Source organism: Poecilia formosa, unplaced genomic scaffold, assembly GCF_000485575.1.
Source record: "Poecilia formosa unplaced genomic scaffold, Poecilia_formosa-5.1.2 Scaffold2, whole genome shotgun sequence".
Lineage (NCBI taxonomy): Eukaryota > Metazoa > Chordata > Actinopteri > Cyprinodontiformes > Poeciliidae > Poecilia > Poecilia formosa.
The window spans coordinates 1633403-1646657 of NW_006799941.1; the positions used below are offsets into that span (position 1 = coordinate 1633403).

General features: G+C 39.0%; 1 protein-coding gene across 1 annotated transcript in view; it reads right to left on the reverse strand.

Moving 5' to 3' along the window:
- LOC103135949 (mitogen-activated protein kinase kinase kinase 12) overlaps nt 1-10220 on the reverse strand; it is a 19238-nt gene extending 9018 nt beyond the window's left edge. The window contains exons 1-7 of the mRNA XM_007548986.2: nt 9911-10220; nt 7165-7686; nt 3560-3743; nt 3124-3315; nt 2732-2890; nt 461-619; nt 253-361 (exon numbers count right to left, since the gene is read on the reverse strand). Coding sequence (XP_007549048.1) covers nt 253-361; nt 461-619; nt 2732-2890; nt 3124-3315; nt 3560-3743; nt 7165-7663 — 1302 coding nt within the window. The 5' untranslated portion in view covers nt 7664-7686; nt 9911-10220. The remainder of the gene's footprint in view (nt 1-252; nt 362-460; nt 620-2731; nt 2891-3123; nt 3316-3559; nt 3744-7164; nt 7687-9910) is intronic.
- Nucleotides 10221-13255: the final 3035 nt, after the last annotated feature.

Here is a 13255-nt window from a genome sequence, read left to right on the forward strand (position 1 = left end):
TGTAAAAAAATATATTTTTTTACACTGGACCGGGAAGGTTTTGATAACCTTTTTTTAGGAGAAATCATCTCTAAAACTCCGTTCTGCATTTATTTAGATTGTCGCTGTTTGTCATCGCATGTTTTTGTGAAGCACTTTAATAATCTTGAACATTTAAGAGTGACAAGAAAGCAAAAACTGAAAAAAAAAAATGAAATGAAGTTACATTTGAATGTATGACTCTTCTGTTTTCTCATGCTACACTTATCTTACCTGAGACTGAAAATAGGTTTCTTGTGGAGTAGACAGTATGTCTGCAGAGGCAATATCAAGATGTAGGAGGATTTGTCGAAATGAAGGTCTGTTTCTTGGCTTGCAGTTCCTGTAAAAAAAAAGGGTAAATTAAAATTTTACTACCCGCCTGCTTAAATGACTTCTTTGATGTTTTTTTTGTTTTTTTTTATCTCTTCATCTTCCTCACCAGCATTGCTTCAGGAGTAGCTTGAAGCTGTCTGGACAGCTATCGGGCACAGGCAGCTGCAGGCTGTTGTTTCCCACTCCCCAGATGATAGCGGAGGAGTCCACGTCCTTGTAGGGCACCTCCCCCGTCAACATCTCCCAGAGCACAACGCCAAATGACCTTCAAAAAAAAAAAATGGGACACAGCTTCTTTCAGACACACGGAAGTTACTGATGTAGGCTGAAGAGACGAAAGTAAACCAGAAAGGAGACTGTGTCAGATTTTTAGCAAAGTCAAATTGTATGCTTTCTATTAATTTTAGAACAATAATATATAACAGAATAATACAAACAACATGTTCAACTTTTTTAAGATTATAAAGATAGTAGACTCAAGTAGGCAAAAAAAAATAGGGATGTCTTCACTTAGACTTATGTTTTAATGTAAGAACACAACAACAGGCCTATAGGGATGGTAACTACAGAAATTGCTCTAAGTGACTCCTCCTGGTTTTCATGTGCCGTATCCAAGGTGCCAGTTGCATCACATGTAATAATGCATGTGTATTTTTAGCATCCCTTCAGCCCCACACTTATTATTCTTCTTGGTGTCAAGCATGAAAAGAAGACCGTTAAGAACAGATGATTTGGATCAAAACTCAACATTTGTTCTGAGAGTTTTAATAAAAGTGTATAAATGCACTCATATCATTGTCAAAACACAAAAAAATATTTAAAAAGCAGCATGATTTGTTTGCCCTATTTCACATCAAACAGAGGAAATGTGAAATAGCACTAAAGTTTATTATCATTATCATTTTACTGTTACACTGAGTTCTGAAATTCTACAATCAGATTCCCTCTTAGAACCATGTTTTCATGCAAACACTGACTGCTTTTTTTGTTATAAAAACAAAGTAAAATACAAAAGGAATCACAAGACTAAGATATAATACCAACTGTTTTATAGCCTTTGGTTACATCTTGAGGAAGCACCAGCTGTGGTTACTGCAAGAGCCATTTTATCTGAAACAGGCCACGGCCATGATTTATGATTTGGAATAGATTTATCACTGTTTTAATTTAACTCTTAAAGAAAAAATACTGAGATTAAAATAGCAAGTAATTATGAATCAGTGTGAATCCCATGCACAATACATTTCTAAGGGTTAGGGCATCAACATTACTTCTATGGAGCAGGGAGACAGCAAAAGGAAACAGCTTTTCAGCTGTAAAACACTGAGATTTCCAGGAGCACACTTGAAGACAAAGGAATTGGAGGATGCCTGACAAATGTTGTGTTATACAAATATATAATTTAAAAACACAGATGTTAATATTTTCCACATAAACAAATGCTTAATTCCAGAACATCCACGGCAAGGTTTGGTTGTCCAAATATACCATATTTTATCTGGTACTTTTGAGGAAAATATCAAAATTAGATCCTTACATCAAACATTATAATGTGTCGTTTGATGCATGCTAAATATTTTTTTTTTTCACCCAATCTATTGCATTTGTGTTACTTTCTTAGTGGCAATAAAATGCTTGAAGTTGTTCAACAGTTTATTTGGGGTTTACTATTTCATTTTTAATTAACTAGTTCATTTTGAATATATATATTTTTTCTTTTAATTAAATTTATTACATTTCCCCCACTGCTCCTCTGTATTAATGCAACAAAAACAAAATGTGTTCAACATCTGACAAAGCTTAACCTTTCTTACTCTTTTTGTGCTATGGATGCATTTCAAGTGATTTAAATAGGTTTAAGCAAAAATGTACACGACACACACAGGCTTTGCTTTCTTTTTGCATCAAAAGCTTTTTAATCCTATTTTCACGTCCCAGCTAATGCACTGCTGGCCGAGGGCCAACCCATCCAAAGGCTTGGAAGGTTATTCCAGCCTCTCCTGAGCACTGCAGCATCTGGCAGATCAATTATTAAATTAGCTGGCGTTCCTTTCAGGATGGAGAGGAAGACTGATGGAGGGATTGTAGTAAAGGAGAAAAAGGGAGGTAGAAAATGTAGCAAGCTGGGGGGGATTGAAGCTTAGCATAGGGAAACCCATCAGATACGGCAGAGACCCTATAGAGTTTCATGTAATGAGATATTATACATCATATTGAATAGATTTTCTAGAAATAGGATCCTTTGCGCTGCACTGTGGTAGACTACAGCTAATGAGATTCTATGCTGATTTGGTGGCTGAAAAGACAAATCATCTGGGAAATTTTTTAAGGGCTCACAAAGAGGAAAAGCACAGTTCAAGAGGGTCATGACACCTACCAAATATCCACCTTCTCTGAAACGGGTTCATTGCGGATGACCTCGGGAGCCATCCAGGCCACAGTCCCAGCAAAAGACATCTTCGTGCTCTTGTCATTAAGCTCCTTGGACGTTCCAAAATCTGAGATCTTCACTGCATCATCATAGGTGATGAGCATGCTGGAACACAATACTTATGTTTTATTAAAACCGACTACATCACACATTCAAACATTGAATTAACATGATCATTTCTGAGAGTTTGAATATTTTTTTCAAATAGATTTCTGCCTTTGCGGCCGGCATGTTGACAACTAAATATCGAGCTTTTATGTATGTTCATGGTACTTTTTCACATTAAATTTACAGTGTTCCAGTCAAACAACTTTTTATTTTTTTAAAAGCAAACTCACTTAGGTGACTTGAGGTCTCTGTGGATGATCTTGTGGAGATGAAGGTAGTTCATTCCCCCGGCGATGCCCATGGCCCAGTCCATGAGCAGGGATGGGGTGATCTTCCTGCCCGCTCTCAGGACTTCGTACAGCTGTCCTTGAGCACAGTACTCCATAATGATGCAGTAACAAGGAGCCTGAGTACAAATACCTCTGAAAAAGTAGAACGAAAGTGGTTGTTAAAGACAATGTCTGCGCTAAAATTGAATTAGTTATGCTCCCATCGTGTAGACACCTAAAGCAAGTAAATAAGAAAACAAACACTTATGTAAGTGATATGCTACAGTAAATATATATTCTAAATAAATATACTGCATGGTATATAAATCATCTAATAATTTCAGTCAGAAGTCTGCCTTTTCTGGTTCTAAAAAACCACAAAATCATGTCGACCTACTTGAAAGTGATTATGTTGGGATGCTTGAGTTTCCTCAGGTGCTTGATATCAGTCTCTTTGATGTTTCGTACTTTTTTCACAGCCACTTCCTGTCCGTGGAGTTTCCCCAGAAAAACAGCACCCTGGGCTCCGCTGCCCACCCACTGTAGGTCCGAAATCTCCTCAAACGGGACTTCCCACTCCTCTGAAGCAACAGAAAGATAAAGCAAAAGCTCTCGGTGAGTTTACCTGGTGAGGTAGCAGCATGTAAGCTAAAATTACGACATGCTCAATGTACTGACCTCCACTGACTGCATATCAGTGTTACTGGAATGATGAAACACTGAAGCAACACCGTGTCTGTGAATCCTCGTTCTATTCTTAGTGAGTCTTAATGCAGTTTAATAAGGCCAAGAAGAAGATCTTACACTGTTGGTAAGAGTTTAGCAATACTCAATCTTTCTGGAAAGCAACATTGCTTTGACATTTAAAAATCTAAGCGTCTATGTAAGTGCCATATCAGTGGCAAGAAAAAGCAAATGCAAATCTAATGCAGCAGCCTTTTGTTCACTAAATATATTTACAATATGACAAGAAATTTGCTCCAGATATTGTCAGCGACATAAGTAACCCACATGTGCAAAGAAATAAATGAGCAAGTCCATAAATTATGTGCCATAAATAGAGCAAGTGCTGAACACACGTTGCTTAATCTAAATGACAGCCTGCAAAAAGCTTTCTCATTGTTAAAGTATCACGCAAGGAAAGTCAGTTTTATCTGTTTTGTAACATTCACACATAAGGGAGTTCAAACTGCTTCAGATATAAACAAAGAAACACTGACAAGACAAGAAAATACACCAATTGCATAAGCATGAAATACACAAGCGTGAGATTCAGAAAGGTCTGGTGAGAATCAGCCAAATATAAACTCTCTGGAAATGGCATTGCATATCATATCAAATAAATCAACAGCGTCTTAGAGATGGGAACAACATGGGGTGGGAGTGATTTTTAGTATGGCTCTGGCAGGCTTCATACAAATGAACAAAGGAAAAATTGATAAATTAGTGAGAGTTGATGCGAATCTGACGTAAAATAGGAGTGGGTTTACAGAAAGACATTGAACCTCACACACACACAGCCAAGGCAACTCTCAGATTGTGTCAGAGTGAAAAAAAAGACTGTATTCTATATAAAAACCTATTTTTATGTGGAATAAAAATGTATTCTATATAAAGATCTGAAAATCAGAGGGCATAGAAGAACCTTCAACATTTGAAGACAGTTTGAAGGTTGGCACTAAAATCACACCTGTAATGGTTCAGCACTTATTCCCCTGTCATTCCACTTTATTATTAAACTTAATTTGTGACATAACTTGATTTTGATTTATTTGTTTGTGTGACTTGGTGTGACTTTCATTTCAGTCCTCTCATTACAATCATATGTAATGTCTGATCATTATTAGCATCATAGCTATTAACACAAACGTGCGATTCTTTATTGAACAGTAAAAGAGGTCAGTTCCTTAATAAATACAGAGGCTGAAAATTGAGGAAAGTTTTGATTGAAAAAAATACCTTGATGGAGTGAAACTTGTAAAAATGACAGGAAGCCTAAACAACACATGACCTCAGCTGATATCTTCATGCACCTCCTAACCTGCGATTCGGGTGTGCGAGAAGGCCGACAGACAGAAGCTCTAATCTCTTGTGGGTAATTCTCCCTCAGCCTCCTAAATCCTGCTTAGTGCCATTGTGGGGCTGACGCGAAACAGGGGTCCGACAACTCAGAAGGGGTTTGGAGGAAGGAGAGGATTTGAGAGGCTAATGGCTGGTTGTAGGGTGAATAGAGAGGTGGAGAAGTCTTACTGGTGTTGGTAAGTAAGGAGACAGTTAGCAGGAAAAGGGGGAATTCCCCACGGTACTGCAGGGGTCTGGGCTAATATACTGAAGACATACAACCCGTTCGCTCCGCTGCTGTTCTTAACCCGGGGAGAACAGCAGCATAGTGAGCTGTACTGAGACACATTTATCATATTAATGAGGATGATATGAATGATTAATGCCCAGCAGTGATCGATAGAGGGCTCCGCCTCTAATGAGGGTCTCGGATTTTTTTTGTAGTAAAGACATCAGTCCAGATCTGACACGTTTCCAAATCAGCTCGGCTTTGATTTGGTACTCCTCCATCTCTATGATCGGTAAAAAGAATATAGGATTGGGCTTAAAAGTTTTATCACAATATTTTGTGGTACTGTTGTGGTGAAGACAAAAGTGGCGATAAAATCTATTTATTGCTCCTTTTTAAGGTAACTGTATGGCTGTGACTAAATAGCACAACAATCATAGCCCCACAAACACAAATACTGCCCTTGAAAAACATTCCCATTTGTAATATGCCGCTTTATGACTCCAGTCTCATAAAAAATATGATTCAACTTCTGCTCAGAGTCACTGCATTTCATTCTATATCTTAAATTTATTGATATTTATTGATGCTCTCGTTGAGCAGACAGTGGAAAAAATAGCAAAATTAACAGTCTCAACAATACGGACAGTTTTGGGAGCATTAATTGAAATTCAATGAAACAACAATGAATCAAAATTCATATCATGATAAGAAATGTATCACAATAAATGATAAGTGATAAACGATATGATAAATGCCCACCCCTAAGAGGATTCACATTTTTTTTCTAATTTTCATGGCAAAATCCAATTAATTACATACAAAGGCTGAAAATAAGGACTTGTTACAAGTTGGGAAGCGGCTCAGTTGTATAAGCTACTCTTTATTGTAGAGAAGAGGAGAGCATTGAAGTGCAGATGGGCTGGGAGCAATAACAGAGGGATGAAAAGGAGAGACAATGAGAGACAGAAGGAGGGGAGATGAGGGGAGATGAGGGGAGACACTGGAGTCAATGGGTGATAAAACATTAGAAGGCAATACAGTGAAGGTGCCAGCTCCATCTCTGATGTGAGCTGCAGTATTTTTCTATCACATTCTGCATGTTATCTAACTTAAAATGCTAATATCAGTGTTTCTGCTTGCAAACGAGCTTCTCTGTGTGCGTGCATCTGTCCCCGTGCGTGCGTGTCAGGTTTGCGTTAATAGAGATGAGAGGTGCGGGGTCAGAGCGTGGCCATGCATAATTCATGAGGCAGATTTGGCAGAGGAGTCTCTGGGGAGTCCTGTGCTTTTGTAGTGGCTGCAGACATAAACAACACAGCGTCACGGGGAGCGGGTTTCACTGAGGGGGTGGGTGGTGCTAGAGGGAGGTGGGCACGAGCAGGCAAATGGATGGGGTGGGATGGTGGGGGGCTTGGGGAGTATCAGGGGAGAATGAGCACGCTGCAGCTTTGATAGAGTCTCCTGATCTAGATGCATCTCACTCCTGTCAGGGAGAGTGTTTATTTACAACATGGCCTTTGTGGGAGTCATTTTTCTACCCACTGCTTAATGTAATTAAACTGGGAGATAAGATCATTTAATTAGCATATCAAGGCTAAACTGGAAAATTTAATTGGGGAAAGTGGCTGCTTTCATAGTCAGAATTGAAGCCACCATTGACCCTGAAGTTTATAGAAGATAGTTCACTTTACACACAGAAACAGACTTACCGTCCAGAACGTGTTTGTGCTCTGTAGAGTAAGCTTTGCCAATCATAGTCCAGACAGGCCGCAGGCACCCAAACAGTCCCTCCAGAAACCCTCCTCCCCCTCCCGTGGACTGGCACTGCAACCTGGCGTCGTCCGCCTGGCTCCTGACCACAGGGCGGTCCGGATCCTGTCCCTCTCCCTCTGTCCTTCCACTGCTCCCCTCATGTTCGTGGAGTTTCAGCACACTGTTGGCAAAGTGCTCCTGTTGTTCTTCGCCAGGTGTCTGATTGTGCCCGGGGGTCTTCCCCTCTCCTCTTCCTCCTCCTCCCCCAGGCTCCACAGCAGCCCCGGTGTCTATGGAGAGGACGTTCCGGAGGACGCACTGGGTCGGGGTCAGGTCCATTTCTGGAGTGCAGGGAGTCTCGGCATCGAGCCGGCGAAAGGATGGCGGGTCAGAGATGGGTGTGTTGAAGCCAGACAGGGAGGGGGAGGAGGCACGGGGTTCATGAATGAGCGCCATCAAAAAGACCGGAGCAATGGAAGCTTTAAAGAGACCAAAAAGATAGAAATAAACATTACAAAATTAGATAAAATGATTTGCACTTCTAGTGGCCCTGATATGATTACTAAACTATCATAAACTGCAAAGAATTAATTTCAAAGTTTCTCTTCATGCCAAGATCAGGAACTTCATACATCACAAACTGTGTGAAACACACACAGATTAAATATGACAACACAAAACGTCTCACATTTCTCACACTGAACAGGTGAGAATCTGTCAAACACAGGAAGAAAGAAAGAATTATCTCTCTCCTACGTCAATCAAACTGAGTTATAACATTCAGACATGGAGAAACTGCTAAACACATTAGGTATGGTAAATGCTCCAAAATTAATTCAGTTTCTAGTACAGTAAATTTCACACTGAAATTTTGAGAAAAGGCCAACCTGTAATTCATTTATTCATGAGGGGAAGTTCTAATTAGTTATTAAATACTTTCTGTTTGCCATTAGGTTGAACAAGGACTCATGATTTTTATGTGTGTATCTGTGCCTCTAGATACTCGTTCTTTATTATTCTGTACACTGGGAATTTCCCCACTAGGTAAGGATTATTCTATTCTATTCTATTCTATTCTATTCTATTCTATTCTATTCTATTCTATTCTATTACATTCTATTCTACTGAGGATGTAAAGAAATCTAAAAACGTTGTTAGAAAACTCCAGGGACATCTTGAGGCACACTGTGTAGTAACATTAAAATGGATCATTGTTGGGCATTCAGCTGGATAATGATAGCTCTCAGAAAAAATAAATAAATAAAAAAAAACTTTCTCAGTCTGAAGAGTTAAATCCTATAGCACATTTGTGGAGTAAATTGAAAAGCATAAGACATAAGAAAGCAGTAAGACTCTGAGTTATCAAAACATTAACAGTTGGAGTATTGGTGATTTTATTCAAAATAATTAATTAAATCAGAGGCTATATCAAAGGCTAAACAACTTTTGAGGGTTTTTTTTAGCATTAAAAATGTGAAATGTAAATTTTTACCAGGAGTGGCAACAAATTTAACAGCACGTGTTGGTCATAGTTTGCCGAATGAAAGATGTGACAACAGGTTCAGGTAATAAAGAACAAAATGGCATCTTTCTGCCCCATAATCTAACGGCGCCTCTGCAACCAAGAGCACAATAAATAAACAAAAATATCTCTTTTTTAATTGAACCGACAACTGTTTACCCCCCAACATCATAGTAAACACAACAGTTGGTTGTTTACATAAAGCAGAATCACTTGTGTATTGAAATGATAAGCAAAGTTCATTGAATTCAGCCTGCTTCTTCAAAGCTCTAGGTATCTCCAAGGACAACGGCACCTACTCGCTAAGCAAGGAAAGGAAATGTATTATTTCTTGTGAGAGGCTTTTGAAGCATTTCCAAGCTGGAAGTGCTTTCACTGATGAAGAGGACAAAGAAGAAACAGATTTTTACCAGTTTGGCTAATTAATTACACCAACTAAAATCCATGACAGTTTGCTGTGTATTAAAACAAAGGGTCGGTATTGTTTTAGGGAACACCAAGCCTGGAGAAGATCAGTTTCTATATCAGAGACATTTGAAAGAAAGTGCACACAGTTATTTTTCAACCAAAGATTCAGAATTCTTTTTTTTTTTACAATATAGTAGTAGATTAAGTCTGTTAGTCATGTGTGATAACATCATAATGTACCTTTTATCTGATGCATAAGCTGTCAGCAGGCTGTCTGCATCCCATAGCTGCAATTATCATTCTTAATTCCTATATTAGTCATGCAGATGGTACAGAGCCAATAGAAACTGACTGCAGGAATCATTAACCCAGAGAAACTAAAAAAAAAAAAAAGAAAAAAAGAATCATCCTAATTATTATTTTCTGCGCCAGTAGAAACCCCCAGAAGTCAGACACATCTGTTGTAACACATCATTCACATCAGACTGATCCTGCTTCTTAACAGTCCTGCTTTACTGGGGTGATGGAGGTATCAGCTGCTGGAGCTGCAGGAGGAAGAGGAGGAGGAGGAGGCTGCGCTCTGTTACAGGCCACTGCATCCAGGATGTTTCCGAAGCGCATCGCCGCCTCTTCTCCCACCTCCGCTGCCTCTCTGAAGATGCGCTGACAGCATCAAATAAAAACACAATCTGACTCTAATATACCAACAATAAAGGAAGACGCCTGTTTCTGTCCTCTCATTTCTTCCGTGTTTGCAAAGGAACGGTTCCTACCTCAGTGCGGAAAACAGGACTCCATCGCTGCTGATTGCATGTCTGATCCTCGACAGTTTAGGCTCGTATTTTAAATAATGACCACCTAAAAGGAGGCAAATTCTTCCGTTCTTTGGTTTCCTCCTCCTCTGCATCCAGAGCACCTTCACAGCTGCGGTTAAATCCAGTAAACGGTAAATAGAGTAAAGCTAAACGTTTCCCTGCTCCCTATTTCTCCTCCTCCTTCTTTTCCATCACCTTCTGAAGACGCAAACTGCGCACTCTCAAGAATTTATACCACGGCCTCATATAGTAAACACGACTGATACGTAGAAGAGGAGAGAGAGAGAGAGAGAGAGAGAGAGAAAGAGAGAGAGAGAGAGCAGGGAAGGAGGGATGCAGGGCTCCTCCAATCAGAGGAGAGCTGCGCTGTGACGCGTTGAGCCCGGTGAGACAGGACCAGTGCAGGTATATTCTGGCCACAGAGGGGTTTGTGTGTGAGTGAGACCTCACAGTGAAACGGGGAGGAGGAGGTCAGCCGGTATGTGAGGTGATCAAAATGATGTCATTCCCAAGGCATGCAGCATTTGACTGGACAGCACCATCTAAATCCCTTCAAACCCTATTAACGTCCTGTGTATGGAGGGCGCTTTAATTGCCGCATAATCTGCCAGCTCCGTCTGCCACAGCCTGGAGATGAAGGGCAGGTTTTCCATTATTATCATCGGATGGCACATGAGAGGCGCCTTCACGTTGTTGGGATCAGTATCTTTGAACAACTTGAATCGGTAGAAATGATGATAAAATATAAGAAACAATTGGTCATCCAACACAAGTCTTCTTTTTGTGTTTTAGTACTTTTTAGTCAGTTCCCTCCTGTTTCTACTTTGGAAAGCTTTTGAAAGACATCTAGAAAACCTGCAGTTCTGGAGAGACTCTGAGCCCAATTATACAATCATCACAATTTAGACCCTGTAAGGTCTGTAAAATCAACTGACCCCTGCTTTTAAAACATAACTTTCACCTAAAGTGGTCATAATGTTATACTGTAGATGCCAAAACTAAATCTAAGCACGTAAATCTAGACACGTAAAATAAAATTATACAATAAACTGATAAAAACACAAGACTGTAGCAAAACACCGCCTTTGTATGAATCTTCATATTTTAATTATTTGTAAAATTATTTTATGTGCAGCATAAAAAGAGAAAAGAACTCAAAAGTCAGGAAAATCCTGCATTGTGCCTCATGAGCTCTGCATGAAATCAGAGCAAAATCTGATGAAACTTCTTCAACATTTCATGAACAATTGGGATACCTCATGTCTAAACTCTGGATGGCTGCCGAGACAAAACAGTTGCAGCTCCATGACCCTTTTTTGAGAGCTAAATCCAAATCCAGCCCTTATCTCCCAGATTAAGCCCATGTTGGGCTTAAACCCATAATGATGACCTCATCGTGTTGCTTGTAGACAGTGGGGGAAATCTCGACTGATGCACATAGCAACTGTAACAGAAGTCCACAAAAACAAGCAGTGAAAGCCTCACTATACTCTCCACTTGTGCTGGGGATTACAAAAACACAAGGACAGATTTTAGCAGTTCTTCCTGTCTTTATGTTAAACTGCGTCTTGGTATCTTGGAGTCAGAAAATCTAAAAATCTTAAAAACATGACACAATAAATCAAAGTAAGTTTTCCCGTCGTTTTCCAAGGAAGAAAAGTAATTTTATTTAACCTATCTTATTTTTAGTCGTGCTTCATTTCTGTCACAAAAAGGGCTTTTGGATACATACCAGATTATGACAACATACAGCTGAAAATAGAAGTAGTTGCTTCTGTCAAAAACCTTTTAGTTTCTGCGAATAACTTTTTAGCTGCTGTCATTTCCTGTTACATTTTAGGTAATGATTTCACAGTTTTCTAATCAAAAAACTTTTGGGGACTAAGTTCCAACAAGAAAAAAAGGGAGTAAAATTAAATTGTCGACCTGAACATTGCAAGAAAATTTTCTGTGATTACTATGGAAAGTTACAGGCAGAATGATCTCCATAGTGCTTTTAAAACAGTGTGTAAGGTGCTGGTCTATCTGGTCTCCATGTTACTTAGATAAACTTTCTCCTGACTTCCAACTCCTGACTTGATAAATCACAGCATAGATATTTGACTTTGAACTCTCCTTTGATCTGGAAACTTTGTTGCTGATTTTGTTTTAAACTGCCTTTGTTGCACATTAAGCATAATCCACATGAAATGTCATGACTTTATGGAAACTTTGAGCTGCACTCTTGGCTCACTTGTCTTTCATTGTCTTGTATCTTTTTAATAATTTCTCCAGTGAGCATGTCTAATGGAACTAGAACCTCAAACACAATTGTAACTTTGCAAAAATGAGGATATACGGTGAGATATTTTTCATGGAAAAAAGGGGCGAAAATAATCATTTATTTTGTAATCATTTCAAATTTATCCATCCAATGGGAGAAGGAAAGCAAAAACAAAATAATACAAAACTATTTTTTTTGTCCAGACACAGACAACACACAGATATAGAAGCATTTTCTACGAAACAATAGTCAGACATCAACATAGAAGCATTTAAGAATATTGTACAAATTAATATGACAGCTTAGCTTCACACTTTGTATCTTTAGTTTAGCAGTTTTTCATCTTAAATTCTCATATTAACAGCTTAAGAGTCAAGGCTTAAAACTGGGTTCATAAAAGTTGCATGCTGTGTATAATGTAACATAAAAAAGAAGCAGAAAAAAAGAACAGCTTCCTATTCTATGATTCCTGGTCCCACTCTGTCTTAAGGCAATCTAAACCGAGAAGCATCCTCTATGTATATTTTTAATCTTTTTCTGAAAATGTTCCTCATAATTTATTTATTGGGGTTCAGTTAGTAAGAAAGTTTTATCTGCGTTCAGGCTTTGAGGATCATTACTGCTTCTGATGTCGAGTGCCGCTTATGCTGTTATTGTGGGGAATTTTTATGAGAAACGAACACTGAATATGAAACCTGCAGGATATCAAAACAAAACAATAAAAAAGGCCCACTCCACAAGGACACACACTTTTAACAAGATTGGAAAGTAATATTTTGATATCACATGTTCAACTGATAGCAAAATCAGCTGGACAACTGATGGGATTCTTTCATTTAAAGCTAAATGGATTATTGTGAGACCTTTAGTGGAACTACAGCACTCTGTGGCATCTAGCCAAATAACTGATGTAAAATGCTGCATTGCTTGGCAACATGAATCATTATCCGCAGGAGGGAATTAACAGACGTCTGCAGTGGAAAATGTAGAGAGGAATGTCACGTAGATACCTCGGACTGTCAGAGTACAGTGTGTGGTGT